This window comes from Oncorhynchus clarkii, chromosome 13 (assembly GCF_045791955.1).
Source record: "Oncorhynchus clarkii lewisi isolate Uvic-CL-2024 chromosome 13, UVic_Ocla_1.0, whole genome shotgun sequence".
Taxonomy (NCBI): Eukaryota; Metazoa; Chordata; class Actinopteri; order Salmoniformes; family Salmonidae; genus Oncorhynchus; species Oncorhynchus clarkii.
The window spans coordinates 24306865-24325831 of NC_092159.1; the positions used below are offsets into that span (position 1 = coordinate 24306865).

At 44.5% G+C, this 18967-nt stretch overlaps 1 protein-coding gene across 1 annotated transcript; it reads right to left on the minus strand.

The window, feature by feature from the left end:
• Positions 1 to 855: 855 nt before the first annotated feature.
• On the minus strand, positions 856 to 4355 carry LOC139423849 (myeloid-associated differentiation marker-like). The gene is made up of 2 exons (XM_071175488.1): positions 4101 to 4355; positions 856 to 3881 (listed from the first exon to the last, which is right to left on the minus strand). The coding sequence occupies exon 2, from the start codon at positions 3834 to 3836 to the stop codon at positions 2913 to 2915; it is 924 nt and encodes a 307-aa protein (XP_071031589.1). The 5' UTR covers positions 3837 to 3881; positions 4101 to 4355; the 3' UTR covers positions 856 to 2912.
• Positions 4356 to 18967: the final 14612 nt, after the last annotated feature.

An 18967-nucleotide genomic window follows, 5' to 3' on the forward strand; every position in this document is an offset into this window, starting at 1 on the left:
TGAAAGAGAATTCTGCCCAGATAGAAACATGGCAGTTGGCACCATATCTGAAATCTGCAGTGTGATGACATTTGTCTGCCTACCAACTCCCCAGTTGGGTTATGGTAATGAGTTGTGACACAGAATACATGTAATGTTAGTCTTTTGTTTTCATTTATTCCCTTAATTTATTTATTCCCTTAATAAGCCCTCACTGCTTCTCAAGTCTCAACTGTAATCTTCTTATGTATATGTGTATGTCTCAGGATCAGTCAAATTGTTGTGTATTATGTCAGTTTCAATAGATAAAAATTATTGATTATTTCACATTTATTTTACAAATCTAAGAAATATAAAAATGGTTTACCAAGTTACCAATTACTTCACACTGGAAGAAGTTCAGCTAGAGTAAAGCTACACCGAGTGTAACGGATGTGAAACGGCTAGCTTAGTTAGCGGTGTGCGCTAAATAGCGTTTCAATCAGTGACGTCACTTGCTCTGAGACCTTGAAGTAGTTGTTCCCCTTGCTCTGCAAGGGCCGCGGATTTTGTGGAGCGATTGGTAACGATGCTTCGTGGGTGACTGTTGTTGATGTGTGCAGAGGGTCCATGGTTCGCGCCCGGGTATGGGCGAGGGTACGGTTTAAAATGATACTGTTACACGAGTATGCAAATATACACTGAGTATACAAAACATTAGGAACACCATCCTAATATGGAGTTTTTTAGCTATATATTTTTTTAATGTAGGAAATGTAGTGGGCAGTTGGCTTGTTCCACGAAATGAGTACCTTTTGATAGTTTAAGTAGAAATTGTGCACCAATATTACATTTTAAAACCCCTTTATTTTCATATAAACCACATGGAGAATTCAATCAATCAGATTTTTTTTATTTGAATAAAGATTTTCTCAAGTGCCAAAATCCAGCATTTTCAAATATCCCTCCACGCATCCTCAGTGACTTCCAGGAAGTTTGTAACCCACTTAACCCCAAAATATATCCAAGTATACACCATCATTGTAAAGCCTTAGTCATTTTGTTGCTTTGACAGTCATTTCTGAAGATGATTATTTATTTCATGTGATTAGTGATTCGTTTTAAGGAATCTGTGCCTCATTTTAAGGTCAACCCTGTTACATGAACTGAACTCTTGTTTTAATATGGTAAAACTATTCCTGTTTAAATATTTGTTGACTAAAAGAAACAGTGAACATCTAATAGTTAAATAATAGTGTTAATGCAGGGCTGGGTAGTAACATGTAATCTGAATACAAAAAAAAATAACTGTAATCGACTAGCTGCCAGCAAAAATATTTTTAATCAGATAACAGATACTTTTGAAAGACTAGAATAATCATTTTTGTTGATTACTTTTAAATTCAGAAAGGGCGTTTGCAGGGGGAAAAAATACGTTATGACACCTTTCTGTTTTCTCAATGACATTCAATTCAGCATTGAAAAAAGGTGCAAGTGAATTGCTGCTTTGTAACCAAGTGGGAGGTAGGAATTTACCAGTTGTGAAGTCGTAAATACCAGTTGGAGGCATTCATGTACTTTGAACACTGATTGGCTAATGGCCAACAAGCTGTGTAAACTAATACACTAAAAGTACAGCTATCATGCTTGTCAACAAATTATAGTGTTCAAAACCATATGAATAGATTGCTTTTTATAAATATTGTTTTGTTGCATTTAATTAACTGCAGAAAATGCTGATATCAAGGTAATTTCTAGTCGGTGATGTCACAAGTCCGCATGTGAAAGAAGTGGGAGCTCAGGATGATAGACGAGTTTCCCACTAGTAATGACCAGTTGGAGGGTCGTTAAAGTGGGTTTTTCCCAGTCGTATGTGGTAAATTCGCTCTTCTCACTTGGTTACAAACGCAGCATAACTTTCTTCCAGTGATGACACACAAAATACATTTGATGGATCCATTTTTGTCTTCTGCTGATGCCTCTTAAGGGGAAAGTAATTCAGAAGTAACTGAAAGTAATCAAATGATGTTACTGAGCTAGGTAATCCATAGATTACTTTACTAATTAGAATTTTGGACAAGTAACTAGTAACTGACGGATTACATTTAGAATGTGACCGATTCAATCCTCTGGAAAAGCAGGTGGGCTGGTTCCACTCTTTTTGGCTATTTTCTGGTGTTTTGTTATGGATAATTGAGTGGGTCGAGCATAACACGTCAACCCTGTAACTCATAGATTGTCAAAATATTTCTAGCCTCTTACGTTTTTTGGGGTGACGCTTGTGTTCAATTGCCCCTACCTGTTGTACACAACAAGCTTCCATTCCACTTGTCACAAGGGGATTCATGGCTAATTTAAGGTGAAATCGTCAACCCTGTTACAGTCAAGCCTGTTACTTTATTTGGCACTTAATAGGCCCTTACTATAATCGTTTTTTATTTATTTAACCTTTTTGAGATAAGAAAAGTTGTTTTTTATTAAGTTGAACACGTGCTCATTATGACAGAATGTTCAAATGAGTTGAAATCAAACAGGTTTTTTTCACCAAATTAAAGAATCTCAAAAAGGCACCGAATTGGTGGAACTACCCAGTTGCAGTAAAAGCTACATAACTACATGGCAAACAAGTAATTGACCACTGAAAACACCACAAATATTTGAATTTAGTTAAACTACCACCAAGCTACTGCAACATGTAGTTAAATTACTAGTTGAATTACATGTACTGGAACTAATCCCCAAAACTGTGCACATGATATCGTACATGAAAATATCTATGACATTTGTTTTTCATTTTCAAGCCTCCAATCAATATACAATTGGCATCAACAGAACATAATATTTCATGGACTTTGGCAATGTGTCCCCTTCTCCTATAATACACGATGACTTTGTTAATATCCATAATGTACATGTTATGTGTTCTGAAGGTCAACTATCCAGGCGTGTCTTTTTCAGGCGTGACTCCTATCCCGCAGCAGTTTGATAGAGAAGGCCAGGTCCACTGTGTAAGCTAGCAGAGTAATGCTGGTCATCACTGCTTCCATGATAACAAGGGTGGGCCCAGTTTTCCTGTCTGTGAACTCTTGGCCGGGGTTTTGTTGCTCCAGGACTCTGGTAAAACACAGTATGGTGGCGACCACATAGAGAAGCACCCCTGTCAGACTGAAGCTTGCCAGCAGGCGGTCAAAGGGCAGAGGGCATCGCCCAGCACAGTCCCCTAGAACCACCATCACTGTACCCAGGGACATTAGGAGACAGAGGGCATACACCACCCCAGACACCCATAGCTGCCAACCCACAGCTGCCAACCCTACCCCGGCTCCTTTTACCAAAGCTCCACGGACCTGCTCCACCACCAGGACGATCATCTCACATCCTCCCCAGAGCTGGAGCACCTTGAGCAGGCCGGGTACGCTGGCCATGTAGCCCTTCTGGTCCTGGGTCTGGGTGCGGATGAGGTAGGCCTCGGTTGCATAGGCCAGGAAGGTGAGACACGATGCCAAGGAGGCGGCGATAGGACGGGGCCAGACACCTTCATGACCCATGACCGCCCAAGGAAAGGTGACCGAGGCGCTGAAGGTCATGAGGGCGGCGAGAGCCGCCACGGTCACGGTCAGGTTCTTCCAGGAGATGGGGACCAGGCTGTGGAACTGGATGATGTTGACCACGTGGATTAGGAAGGTGAGGATGAAGAAGAGGCACCAGGTGAACATGCAGAGGATCCTGAAGGAGGGCTGGTGGGTGTCAGAGGTCAGCTCTGGGGAAACCAGAGAGGCTACCAGGCTGAAGGTGAGGCAACCGGACAGGAGAGCCCACATACGCACCAGCGACAGAGGGCTGGTCAGATCACTGGCCTCCAGTACAATTACAGGCATGGTGGTGGTTCCCAAACAAAGTCCAAAACGAGAAAGTCCAAAAGGCTGTAGACAGAGATTTAGAATGTTGTAACAGGCTTTGCTGTTGAGCAGCAAAGAGGTGTCTTGCTTCCTATATTACTTCTTTAAACCTCAGTTTGGACAAGCTCAATTTCAAGTTGTAATGTCTATTTCGGTTAAAACAGAAATTTGCTTCCACCTTCCGAAAGGATGTCAACAACCTTAACCAGGAGAATGTACTGCACCAGTATAGATTCAACTCACAAAAACATTTCCCACCAACTGAGAAAAAGAACGCCGTCTTGTTGAGCTCTTTCAGTCAGATGACAAACCCCCTTGTACATTTCTCCAAATCCTGGAAAGAACCCTCCGGAAATAGAATATGGTAGGCCCAAAATTAAAGGCCCCAAAAATCACTTAAACCAACAGTTCAGCGCATGAGCCAACGGTCATCTCCACTCTGTCCTGTACCACCAATACCATTCACAATGCAAACACAGTGCAAACCCGATTAAAACCACCACTCTTCAATCCTGTGCTTCTTATACACCAGCCTGGTCTCATAGACTAGACGTATCATAGTAAACATAAAGCCGGGACACTCAAATGAGCATGATATATTACGTTTAGTATGGTTACATGAGGCAAAAAACTAAAGTAGGGTGGTTGGTCGAGGAGGATGGGTGGGCATATAACACGAATGTATAGCAATCCAAAGGTTGTGAGTTCAAATCTCATCATGGACAATTTTAACATTTTAGCTAATTAGCAACCTTTCAACTACTTATTACTTTTTAGCTACTTTGTAACTACTTATCGTATTAGCTAACCCTTCCCCTTAAGCCTAACCCTAAATTGAACCATTTTAGCTAACCCTTTCCCTAACCCTAACGCTAACCCTTTAACCTAACTCCTATACTTAACCCTAATCCCTAACCCTAACCACTAGCCGAGCAACTAGCCACATAGCTAGAATTCGTAACATATAATACGTTTTGCAAATTTGTAGCATATTGTACGTTTGCAAATGTATAATTTATAATACGAATTGTAATTCGTAACATATCATATGAAATGGGTGAAGGACACCCACAAATTAATACATACCATACGAAACATAACATATCATACAAAATCCTGGACTTCCTGACGGCCACACCCAGGTGGTAAGGGTAGGTAACAACACATCCTCCACGCTGATCCTCAACACGGGGGCTCCTCAAGGGTGCGTGCTCAGTCCCCTCCTGTACTCCCTGTTCACTCATGACTGCATGGCCAGGCACGACTCCAACACCATCATTAAGTTTGCCGATGACACAACAGCCTGATCACCGACAACGATGAGACAGCCTATGTGGAGGAGGTCAGAGACCTGGCCGTGTGGTCCCAGGACAACAAATTCTCACTCAACATGATCAAGACAAAGAAGATGATTGTGGTCTACAGGAAAAGGAGGACCAAGCATGACCCCATTCTCATCGACAGGGCTGGAGTGGAGCAGGTTGAAGTTCAAGTTCCTTGGTGCCCACATCACCAACAAACTATAGTGGTCCAAGCACATCAAGACAGTCGTGAAGAGGGCATGACAAAACCTATTCCCCCTCAGGAGACTCAGATGGGTCCTCAGATCCTCAAAAGGTTCTACAGCTGCACCATTGAGAGCATCTACTGGGTTGTACACACCTGACTGGTTGCATCACCGCCTGGTATGGCAACTGCTCGGCCTCCGACCGCAAGGCAATACAGAGGGTAGTGCGTACAACCCAGTAGATCGCTGGTGTCAAGCTTCCTGCCATCCATGACAGGCAGGGTCAGAGGAAGGTCCTACAATTTGTCAGATTCCAGCCACCCTAGTCATGGACTGTTCTGTCTGCTACCACACGGCAAGCAGTACCGGAGCGCCAAGTCTAGGTCCAAAAGGCTTCCTAACAGCTTATACAGCATAAGACTCCTGAACAGCTAATCAAATGGCTACCCAGACTATTTGCGTTACCCCCTCTCCTTTGACACTGCTGCTACTCTCTGTTTATTTTCTATGCATATATTCCCTTTAACTCTATCTACATGTACATATTACCTCAATTACCCCGACTAACAGGTGCCCTGCACATTGACTTACCGGTGCCCCTTGTATATAGCCTCGCTATTGTTATTTTTCTGCTCCTCTTTAATTATTTGTTACTTTTATTTTTTACTTAACACTTATTTTTCTTAAAACCGCAGTGTTGGTTAGGCTTGTATTTCACTGTAAGGTCCAAACCTGTTGATTTTGGTGCATGTGACAAATACAATTGAATTTTAAATGGAGGTTCTTGGATTCACATAGAGAATAATACGAAATACTCTGAGACCAGGTTGTATACCCCCACCCCTCTCCTCCACCCACCTCTTCACTTCACTGGCTTCACTTCCTGTTATGGTTGCAGCACTCTCAGTCTCATAGTGTAGGTAGCTGCAGGTGACCGCAATAACGCTGTCGCAAAACATCACTATCTTTCTCCCTGACACAGTTCGCATGACATGTTGTTCCCTTTTCTAGAATTATGGCGAACAATTCATTTCTGGTTAGTGTAAATAATGTGGTACACACATATGCAGGCATGCATGCAAACACGCACAATGCCTTTGCCCCCGTTTATGGAGGCATAAATATGGTCAGTTTGAACTGAATGTTGTTTACAAGGTGTTTGATTCTATTTATTACATATCAGGTCTGGATTTAGAGCTGGGTACACCTAAAGCAAGCCAAGGCCCATTGACAATTGGAGGGTGTTGTAGATCATTTGACTGAAGTGCTTTTCAGAGGAGCTATATGTGGAACATTTGATTCTACACAGTCCTCGGGGGAGTAGTACCGGAGGTGGAGAAGAATATCTCAGTTGCTCTTTCATTTGACAACACTAGTATGTGTGCTTGAGGTGTGCAGATACATGAGTGTGTGTGTGTGTGTGTGTGTGTGTGTGTGTGTGTGTGTGTGTGTACAAATAGTATATCATTTGTTTTTCTGCATATGCATGTGTTTATTTGGGTGTCCGTGAGTAAGTTGGTCTGAGTGTGTTTCTAAGTTTATGTGTATGTGTTTGTTAGTGTGTGTGTACATTTGTTTATTTGTCTGTGTGTGCGTATGCATCCGTGAATTCTGTTCATGACGTATGCGTGCGTGTTAGACATGTTCCGTTTTTAAGAAGACTAGCTATTTGACGACATATATGATAGAATAACACCATTTTACCAACATAGAGTCAGAACACATCATCAAATACATTAAGACATGTATTAGGATCATCAGACAAACTCCAGTCATCACTGAACAATGATGTGGCATCATTGAATTTTCTTTTGCTTGGGTGCCATTATTGCTGTCTAAACTAGCCTAAACCATACTTAGAGGGTGATGGCACAGACATGTGTCCTGACTGGGCCATCTCTAATTGTTCAGGCTTGTGATTGGACTGCAGATAGAACATTATAGTGCCAAGTTCAAATGGCTTTATGCAGATCTTTCTAGTTTAGCATTTTTAAAATGTACTTTCTGAACAATCGAACTTCACAGACATAAGAAGAACCATCTAAAGATCTATGAAATGTGACTAACTCATTTTTGACAAAAATGTCAGACGGAACCTTATAGTCCCGAGCTTTCGATTTGTAGTTGATCAATTCATTGCATGTATAGATTTTTTTTACTTGACTTGAGACTTGACTTGGAAAAATGTGTGACTCGACTCGACCTACCCTTAGAATGCACGACTTCGACTGAAGTCGAGTCTCGGCCCGTTCTACTTGGGATTCGACTCGAGACTCGAACCTTTGTGACTTGAGACTTGCTTGTGACTGGGATAATAGTGAATTGGTCCCACCTCTGGTGTACTCTGTGTATGATGTGTGTGTGTGTGTGTGTGTGTGTTTGTGTGTGTGTGCATGCGTGTGCGTCCGTTTGTTTATGTGTGTGTGTGTGTGTGTCTTTGTACACAAACACAAAGAGTCTTGTCACGATCCGACACAGTCACTTCAGTTGTTGAACCTGCTTTCTGTGTTATATATAGACACGGGATACATCAATTCCCATGTGTTCACACTGCTCAAGTTCAAAAACGGCCTTCTGACAAGAGAAGACACACGCCACAAAGACACAATAGCAGATAAACAACAGAAACACATGCAAGGTAGCTCGCTGTTTGGAAGTAATGTATGAGGCTTTAGCGCTTCAAGGTTGGGGATGAATTAATACAATTATAATTAGTTAAATTGGAATTTAATTTCAAAGTGGAAATTGCCCATTGATTTCAATGAGTTTTATTTCGAATTGACATGTTAATTCATTTCTTGAACTGACTGTGTGGTGATGGAGCTTCTCTCATTCTATGTAGGATGAAGTCGAATATCTCAGGATGAATCGTTATCAGTTTTGGTTTGAAGAATCTTTGTTGAAAAAGGTGCGTCTGTTGTATGACTGATCTTCAATGTCTACCATGCTGAAAGCGGTCCATCTTACCAGTATAAGGAGGTCATTTGGGTAACAGTGCCACAATGTGGTAGATATATGAATTACATGGGCTCTCTAAAACAGCCAGACCTCATACTAATTCAGGTTTGGAGGGGACCCCCAATGTATCACTATGAGGTGAACTCTCCTACTGCTTCTACAAATGTACTCATCACAGACAACCATAGTTTCTGTGTACAACTTGATATTGACATTCAGTCTATTTGAATCAATATTTCATACACATCATAATAACAATCACGTAAATGTTTTAAAATTCAGATGAAAATACTGATTGGAATAGGTAACCAATGAATACAGACAATGACTATAGGCATTAGACAACAGTGAAGAAACGGGGTTTACAATGTGTAAAGGTGAACTGTGTCCTTCTGCAACTGAATGTAAGACACAACCAGAGGACAGAGAGTCGATCGTATCCTTCATGCGGCTTTCACATAAGTCATGTAGAATTGTTTCTCACTGCAGTTTTCAATGCTATGTATCCTTTACCGCTATGCATTATAAGGAGCCATAGACACTGACGGATCTATATCATTAACGGTCTGCTATTGCCAGGACCATGTGATCTGACCAGGAAAAACTCAGGGCCCTAAATATTGAGTATGTATATCTACGGCCGTAGATGGTGTAACACAGCAACGAACAAGGGCACCACTGACTACCCACAAGGACACAGCCACCTCACGGAAAGAGGAGGAATTGTCCCCCACTAGCCTAACTAACACACACACAAAAAAAAGACGAGCAACTATTTCATTTTGGAGAGAGAGAGGGGGAAAGAGAGAAGAAGGGAAGAAAGAAGGGAGGGTGGGGGAAAGAGAGAATAAGGAAGGAAAGAAGGGAGGGAGAGGGAAAGAAAGGGAAGGAAAAGCAGAGGAGAGTGAATAATTGATGTGGCCCCGGTCCCGGTGCTGGTTCCAGCGCCTCCCTCTATCGCACAAAGACATTTAGCAATGATTCAGATCAAAGCGCCACAGACTCCCGCTGCTAAGCTGAAAGGCGAAGCCCGCCGATTGCCTTCTCCCCAGCACTAATAATATCGTCTTTATGCAGTTAATAAACTGCACACTTCAGTCAAACTATATCATTACGGCCGACTTAGGAACTAATCATTTAAAAGCAGAGAATCGCCTCTGTTCTCCGCTGTAAACCAAACAGCATTGTACTGCATGCTGGGGCTGGGAGCAGGCGTGTGTGTGTGTGTGTGTTTTTGGAAGGGGACATTAAAGCTTTGACACAGTGTATAGTGAGCGCGTGAGGCAGGCTTGTAAACACACTGTCTACTTCGGGTCGATACGGACATGAAGAACACTATTGAAGTTGCCGGGCCTTATAAGGCCACAGGGCAGCATCAGGTTTGGTCAGAACCTCCCACACACACACACACACACACTTGCACGCAAGCACACACGACATGCACACACACGTAAATGCACACACACAAACGTGTACACACACAGATGCGCACGTACACACACACACGCATGCACATACGGCACACACACGCATTACACACACACGTGAACCCAAACACGCGCGAACATGCACACGTGCACACACGAATGCAGGCACGCACACATACACACGCACCTTAATTGGGGAGGACAGGCTTGTGGCAACAGCTGGAGTGGAATAAGTGGAATGATATCAAATACATCAAACACATGGTTTGATGCTATTCCATATACTCTGTTCTGGCCATTATCATGAGCAAGTCCTCCCCTCAGCAGCCTCCTGTGACACACACACACACAAACACGCCGCCCCCTTTAGTTTTGTTAGGAATCACTTCATCAAATGTGTGTTTGTTGTGTGTGAATGTATGTGTGTGTTCGCATGTGTTCACGGTAGGGCAAGCAGTAAAGTCCTCGTTCTGTCTGATGTCAACTGGCTTCCAGTAGCACATCTTAGTGAAAAGCTCCACTGTTTTCCCATTTGCATTTCATAATCATAATCTTTCTCACCGAAAAGACTGGAACACAAACAGGGCTTTATAGACAAAAGGGGTGACTGGGAGTACAATAGAATAGGGGATGTCATTGTAACGGAACATTCATGTGGTGCTCATCCCAAAACAACCACTAGCTTCTATCCCTTACCCCTACTCTCATGCACTTGTGGAGACCTGAGAGGACTGGATAAGGAATGTGGTAAATGCTTCGTCATGACATACAAAACGCTGAGGGGTAGGGGAGGGGTTGATATGAAATTGGGCATTCTTCCGCATACAGTCCTCCAGTCTATAGAGGGCGCCATCTAACTGAAGACGTTGTCTTTTTAATCCGAACATTGTTCATTGAATCAAGGAATTCAGCTCTTATCTGCTGGTACTATGTAATGATTCCAATGATACATACAACTATTTTCTCTCCCATGAGATATAATATGTTTAGCCAGTTGGACTACAACAATAGTTATATTCACACAGTAGCACAATGAAACACAATCACCACAAACAATACTAGGTGTGCTTCATGTAACCACCTCAGGGTGATATAATGACAGTTGATCTGCTTGAGACGTTACATAAATGCTCTTAAAATAACCCTTTATGACTTTAAAGGGGACATCCCCTTCTTCGCTTTAGATCGAAAAGGGGATGTTTGAGCAATCGTCAGTTAGGCCGCAGGCTCTTATGGCCGTGTCGCGGGAATACTGTTTCTATGTAATAGAGACACAGTGTGAAGGTTAAGTCTCTGGTTCCGTATCAGTGATGTGGCGTCATGTTGTGGTTACGGAAATGGTTGAAGGACACTGTTCTCAGGATAGCCCAAGTTGAAAAACAGGTAGGGCCAAAAAAGTATGCTTACAGGATTGACTGACACCAGGACAGATCTTTGACTCCCCTGCACTGGAAAACAGGATGGATCAACTCTACAGAACAACTGGACTGAGATCAGTATACAAAAATTACAGGTTAGTGAAGGTGGATGGTGAAGCTCTGGGATGGGGCTAGTGCACACACACACACACACACACACACACACACACACACACACAGGTAGGGGTCAGCAGCTGTTAGGTTGTCTGTCCAGATGGAAGGAGCTCCAGGGATCAACACACACAGGACACTGCAGCTGTATCAGACGGCCCAAACATCACTAGAGTTACCCACTCAATCCTGGGCTATGTGGCTTCGCTCACCTCACTTCTGGTCAGGCGCCTTATAAGAAACCAGACTACCTGGGTTGAGATATTCAATTCATTTGACATGGTATTGGTAATCCCTGTATATAGCTTCATTCTTGTGTGTTTTATTTGTCTTGTATTTTACCTTCTTGTTTAACTCTGCATCATTGTGAAAGAGCTTGTACGTTTCGCTCCAAGGTTGCCTCCGGGTGCATGTGACAAATACAATTTGATTTGATTTTAATTCAATTCGGCACCACACAGTTTCAAAGCTTCTAAAGGAATGGTACTGGCACAAGCTGACGCCGTTGATTATTCAGCGATAGCTGACGCTGACCGCATTGACATCAGAGGAGTAATAGACAGACAAACATCATTTGAGAGCATCAAAAATATAGTCCAGAAGAAGATAGGAAGCTGTGGATCCGTTGAGAAAGTTTGTCAACCACAACAAGGAAGAAGGTGTCCTTCGATGACCTGATTTCTCATGACGATACCTAGACGATAGCGATCTAATGCCGCCTACACTGGGCGAAATGTGACAAGACCAAAATGAGAGAAAGGTGACGATAACCTATTTAAAAAAAACACAAACTGTCCTGTCGATTGCAATGGGCATAGTTCTGCTGTCCAGTGGGTTTGAAGCTTGTCTGTTATCTCACCACTAGAAAGAAATCATGCTTATCACGTAAGAACCTCAAAGAGAAAGGTTCAACTGCTGTTCTGTTTTATTTATTTCACTTTTAACTAAAATGTTTTCTTCATTGTGCCAGAGATTTGCCTTAATTTTGCTGCCTAGCTATACAGTATGTAAAGTTCAAAAACCACACGACACATAGAAGTCCTTAGACGTGCAGGGAGGTGTCGAGAGGGACCGGTGGAACACACAGCAGTCCCAAGATGAGAGCCACAAGTCTGTAGAGCCTTCTACCTTTAGGACCTGAGGAACAACACACACATTACTCTGCTGGCGCCCTATTCCCAACGGCTCTGGTCAAAAGTGGTGCAGTACAAGGCCTCCCGGGTGGCGCAGTGGTCTAAGGCACTACATCGCAGTGCTAGCTGTGCCACCAGAGACTCTGGGTTCGAGCCCAGGCTCTGTTGCAGCCGGCCGCGACCGGGAGGTCCATGGGGCGACGCACAATTGGCCTAGCGTCGTCCGGGTTAGGGAGGGTTTGGCCGGTAGGGATATCCTTGTCTCATCGCAAACTAGCGACTCCTGTGGCGGGCTGGGTGCAGTGCGCGCTGACCAGGTCGCTAGGTGTACAACGTTTCCTCCAACACATTGGTGAAGCTGGCTTCTGGGTTGCTTGTGTTAAGAAGCAGTGAGGCTTGGTTGTGCTGCGCTTCGGAGGACGCATGACTCTCAACCTTTTTCTCTCCTGAGTCCGAACGGGAGTTGTAGTGACAAGACAGTAACTACTAACAAATGGGGAGTAGTGCAGTACATAGTGTGCCAGTTTGAGGCACAGCCCCTGACTTCCTGCACCACTGAACATGGTTGGACTGCAGTTACTGACTTCAAAAACGGTGTGGTTCCCTGGAGTCCTTCACTAAAAACAACACCACTATTTCAACTTAACATACAGAAATGTTTATAGTACAATCTTTTCTCTTACCAGATGTTTGGGCCACATGTAGGTGTTTTGTCATGTTGACATTGACATACGTTGCCGAATCCTCAGAAAGGTTTGTTTCAATCTGATGGATTTCAGAACGACTTAAGCACCGACAAACACTGCCATCTCTGTTATCTTGGTTGCGTGAGCGTGTTACGGTGTTTCTCTCCTCTGATGTACAGCCCTGTGTGTAATTTTTAACCCACCCAAAGACAGGAAACTGTCATATCAGACAGGAGAAGAAGTAAGGGGACGTGAGTGACTGTCGCGCAAGCTAGATATTTAATCACTATGGGCAAACTAGGGCCCACAGGGCAATGGTCAAAACTATGTAGGGATCAGGATGCCATTTGGGACTGACGCATTGACTAGTGAAGTCAACACCAGTGATGTATTGAGCACCACGTGGACGAGGTGATGGAGAACGTGTGCTTCATTCTATAGCTAGAGGACCCCTGGTATCTCCAGGAGTGAGAAGTATAATGTTGTCTTTATTGGTTGTCTAGTACTGCCTTTTTTCTAGCTAGGGCTATCTACTTGAAGTGCTGCCTGTCTTCCCAGTAGCCTACTTGGTGTGTGAACTGCTGACTGCTCATCATTTGCAGATGATTGTTGACACATCAACCAGGATTCAGGGGCAGGGCAACTTGTAACTTGTTTTGATAATCAGTGGCTGTATTGGAGGGGGAGTGGTTTCTCCTCTCCTAGGCAATCAGCAATTAGTAGAATGTGGCATGCTCTTCACCTCTGCTAGGCAATTAGTGTTAGTACTTCAGTCTCCCCTGGTTTCTCAGCAGCAGCTGTAGGTGGAGGTCATGTCGGTCTCGTTGGCAAAACGAATGCAAGACCGCCCCTGAAACAAAGCTCCAAACCACTCTTTCACGGGAGCATTTTCTGATGATATCATTTACTCTTTTGTAGCTTTGGCAACTCTGTGTTGATTCTCCAGTAGGCATTACAGACTGCAACCCTTCTAATTTAGTGTACCCTGCACGCACGACCCGTGTGGAATTCCGGGTCTCTGGCGATCAGTCTATGCTGCCCTTCAGTCCCTGGACTTTTTGGTCCTGAAGGAAACATGGACCACTACAGAGAACACTGATATTCCAGCTGCTCTCTTCGTCGGGTTACTTTTTCTCTCCTAGTCCAAGAGCATCTGGTCATTGTGGCGGTGGCACAGGGCTGCTCATTTCTTGTAACTGGAGATTTTTTCCCTTCTCTTTTTTTTCTCCCTCTCTCACCTGCCCATCTCCTCATTTGAATTCCATGCTGTCACTGTCACTTGTCGACTCAAGCTCAACATTGTTGTCATCTATCACCCACCAGGCGCCCTCGGAGAGCTCATTTCCTGATGGCTCTTCGTACTTGGCGACTTCCTGACGTCTGCCTTAGATTCATTTATTTCCAACTGTCCGTGCCTCTTTTGACCTCCCATTCTCCCGATCCCCTACAACCCACAAGGCAGGCAATACGCTTGACCTCATCTTTACTAGAAGCTGCTTGCCTACTAATCTCACTGCAACCCCCCCCCCTCCAGGTCTCTGATCATTACTTGTTTCCTTTTCTCTCCCTTTCCTCCAACCCTAGCCACAGCCCCTACCCAGATGGTCATTGGCCATCGCACGCTTTGTTCTCTCTCTCTCCCACTACTTTCTCCTCTTCTACCCTATCATCTTTCCCTTCTGCTAAATCCATCTTCCTTCCTGATTCTTCCTCCCTGGTTCCACTCACACAGAACTACCCTAAGCCTTCTCCCCTCTCTCCAGATGAAAATCCTGTGACTAGTGAGGTCTGGCCACTCGCACTTGACTCATCTGATGTCAAACTATAGACCTGTATCCTTTTCTTTCCAAAACACTTGAGTGTGCTGTCTGATCAACTCAGTCGTTATCTCACTCAGAACGATCATCGTGACCGGTCAGGCTTCAAGACGGGCCACTCAACCCAAGACTGCCCTTCTCTGTGTCACGAAGGCTCTCCACTCTGCCAAAGCTGACTCTCTCTCCTCTGTTCTCATCCTCCTAGATCTATGCGCTGCCTTCGACACTGTGAACCATCAGATCCTCCTCCCCAGCCTTTCAGGGCTGGGTGTCTCAGACTCTGCACACTCTTGGATTGCAAACTGCACACTTCGCTCCTACCAGGTGATGTGGAGAGGCTCTGCCTACACCACATGCTCTCACTACTGGTGTCTCCCAGGGCTCGATTCTTGGCCCTCTCCTCTTCTCTCTATACACCAAGTCACTCAGCTATGTCGTATCCTCACATCTCCTATCATTGCTGTCTGAAAGACGCTCCACTACTTTTCTCCTTCTCCCCCCCCCATATGACACGGAGTAGGACTGAAATGTTAGCACATAACAGGTCTGGATTTCAGGCAAGTTAGCTACAGGATCTTAATTTGTTTATTGTCCCAGCAAAATAATCCTGCAGAAACAGGCTTTGCACTTTGAGTCCATAATGATGCTTGATAGATGGTTGGGCTATTAACTGGCCAAAAGTAGTCGACATGAAAAGGGCAGCACTGTCAACATCACTGTGTTAGTGTGTGTTCAGTGAATTCATGTCCATCACAAAGCTCATTAGCATTTCCTGCGGTGCAGGAAAATCCTCAGCGACAAAAGGGTGATCAAATGAAGATACATATGTACACTGTGTTCTCCGAATTGTGATAGACATTATTCAAATTCTGAGTTGCGTCTAGCTACACATAATGTATTCAAGAATATATTCTAATTCTACTGTAGCTACAGCACAGCAATAACAACAATATAGCCTATTGTAGCTTGCCGTCATATTTCTGTGGCCATAGAATGTACTGGTCGACTGTAACAAGACAAACAGCACAGTTACAGAGCTGACCCAAGATCTGCTTCGAAGGTAAACATCACCCTTAAGCATTACCGCCAGGCCAGGGTAGGTCCCATGGCATCCGTATCCACGTTGGCAGCACTATAAAGTCCAATAGGATCTCTCTCCAACACCCTCTCTCTTGTTTGACCAGCAGCCAGACCGCTCTGCCAAGCTAGCCTCTATTATCCAGTCTGGGCCAACAAAAAAGGCAAGCTAGTTTTTCAGTTTGACAATCCCACGCTGCCTCGGCTTATCCACACCCCATTCCTTTCTCGTTCCCCCTCTTCTCCTGAAAGAATGACACAGAGATGGGGGGGATGGGGGGGGGGGGGGGGTTTGCCTCATGGTAGGTTGCTGTTTTATATGAAATGTATGAGGGAAGAAAGGAGAGAAGGGGGAGAGGATGAAAGAAAGGGAGACTTGGGTCTTGGTGAGGGTTGGTGTGTAAGAGCCCGGAGCCACTTCAGAAGCAGTGGGTCTTAGATTGGATGGGTTTGTTTGGAGAAGCCCTCTCCAGCCAAATGTGGGATTACCCAAACGCAGGTTCCCATGAAACACCACCACATCAATCATAAAGGGGGTTACACACATGCATGCACAGACACGCACATGTGCAAGCAAACAGGCATGAACACACACACACACACACATGCATGCATGCACAGACACGCACATGTGCAAGCAAACAGGCATGAACACACACACACACACACATGCATGCACAGACACGCACATGTGCAAGCAAACAGGCATGAACACACACACACACACACACACACATGCATGCACATACAGTGCCTTTGGAAAGTATTCAGATCATTTACTTTTCCCACATTCTGTTAGGTTAAAGACTTATTCTAAAATGGATGAAATGCTTTTTCCCCCCCTCGTCAATCTACACACAATACCCCACAATGACAAAGCAAAAACAGGTTTTAGACATGTTTCATAATTTATTAAAGATGAACTGAAATCACATTTACATAAGTATTCCGACCCTTTACTAAGTGCTTGGTTGAAGCACCTTTGGCAGCGATTACAGCCCAGCGTCTTCTTGGGTATGACGCTACAAGCTTGGCACACCTGTATTTGGGGAGTTACTCCCATTCTTCTCTGCAGATCCTCTCAAGCTCTGTCAGGTTGGATGGGGAGCGTTGCTGCACAGCTATTTTGGGTCTCTCCAGAGATGTTCGACTGGGTTCAAGTCCAGGGTCTGGCTGGGCCACTCAAGGACATTCAGAGACTTGTCCCGAAGCCATTCCTGCGTTGTCTTGGCTGTGTGCTTAGGGTCGTTGTCCTGTTGGAAGGTGAACCTTAATTAAGGATCTCTCTGTACTTTGCTCCGTTCATCTTTGCCTCGATCCTAACTGGTCTCCTAGTCCCTTCCGCTGAACAACATCCCCACAGCATAATGCTGCCACCATCATGCTTCACCGTAGGGATGGTGCCAGGTTTCCTCCAGGTGTGACTCTTAGCATTCAGGCCAAAGAGCTCAATCTTGGTTTCATCAGAGAATCTTTTTTCTCGTGTTCTTAGAGTCTTTGCCTTTTGGCAAATTCCAAGCAGGCTGTCGTGCCTTTTACTGAGGAGTGGCTTATTTCTGGCCCCTCTACCATAAAGGCCTGATTGGTGGAGTGCTGTAGAGATGGTTGTCCTTCTGGAAGGTTCTCCCATCTCCACAGATGACCTCTAGAGGTCTGTCAGAGTGACCATCGGGTTCTTGGTCACCGGGCGGCCAGTTCTAGGAAGAGTCTTGGTGGTTCCAAACTTCTTCCATTTAAGACTGTTTTTGGTGACCTTCAATTCTGCAGAATTTGTTTAGTACCCTCCCCCAGATCTGTGCCTCGACACAATACTGTCTCGGAGCTCTAACGACAATTCCTTCCTCATGGCTTGGTTTTTGCTCTGACATGCACTGTCAACTTTTGTCACTTATATAGACAGGTGTGTGCCTTTCCAAATCATGTCCAATCAATTGCATTTACCACAGGTGGACTCCAATGAAGTTGTAGAAACATCTCAAGGATGATCCATGGAAACAGGATGCACCTGAGCTCAATTTCAACTCTCATAGCAAAAAAACACCTGTTTTCACTTTGTCATTATCGGGTATTGTGGTTATATTGCTGAGTATTTTTTATTTATTTAATCCATTTTAGAATAAGGCTGTAAAAGTAACAAAATGTGGAAAAAGTCAAGGGGTCTGAATACTTTCCGAAGGCACTGTATCCACGTACGCACATGCACGTACATGTACGTACAAACACATGTACACATGTACACACAAACCTCAACACTTTCTGACCACTTGTAATGAAGAAAGGAGAACTCCTTCCCGGACCCCTTTCTCTCACCACGTTCACTCTGAGGAGAAACAGTTTCCCAGAATGGCAGGAAGGAGGGACATAATGTACTGTAGAAGCCTGGTGCTGGTGTAAAGGGAGGAAGGCACATGGACACCTCAAATATTTAACAGGCTCAGTATATTGCACGAGTGAGGGAAGTTGCTTGGAATTGTGGATAGGCTGTTCAGTGTCCTTTCTGCTTGCGTGCCGTCTTGTGGTGATGGTAGTCCCCCCTGGTGAAATCGCTGTGGGATTAGCTGCCGTGACGATCCCCCCCATTTGCCATGCTGATCCGGCCCATCCTCGTTTCCCTTTGATCTCCCTATTTTTGGACAACTAGAGCAACTGTTAGCCCCTTGTCCTCACCTCACTGTCCACTCAACAGACAGCAGAGCTAGCCTAGCCTACATAGCATACGCATCCATCCTCAACATCTCTGTTAGCATCATTAGCACTGCTAAAGTCAGGAGGCCTCAGAGGCAGCTGTCAAATGAACTAGATTCCAATGCTAGGTCCAAGGTCGCTCCCACGCTAGGTGCTAACTCCGTCGAGCTCACTGTTAAGCTTGGTTTGTCTCTTTGAATTTGAAGACCACTTAAAGGGATAGTTTGTGAGAGGCCCAGTTGAGCTAGCCTCAGCATGGGGTGAAGCCTGCGGTTGTCACCTGTCATGAGA

Coding starts and splice junctions, on each gene's coding strand:
- LOC139423849 (XM_071175488.1), bottom strand. CDS start 3,836: ATGCCTGTAATTGTACTGGAGGCCAGTGATCTGACCAGCCCTCTGTCG.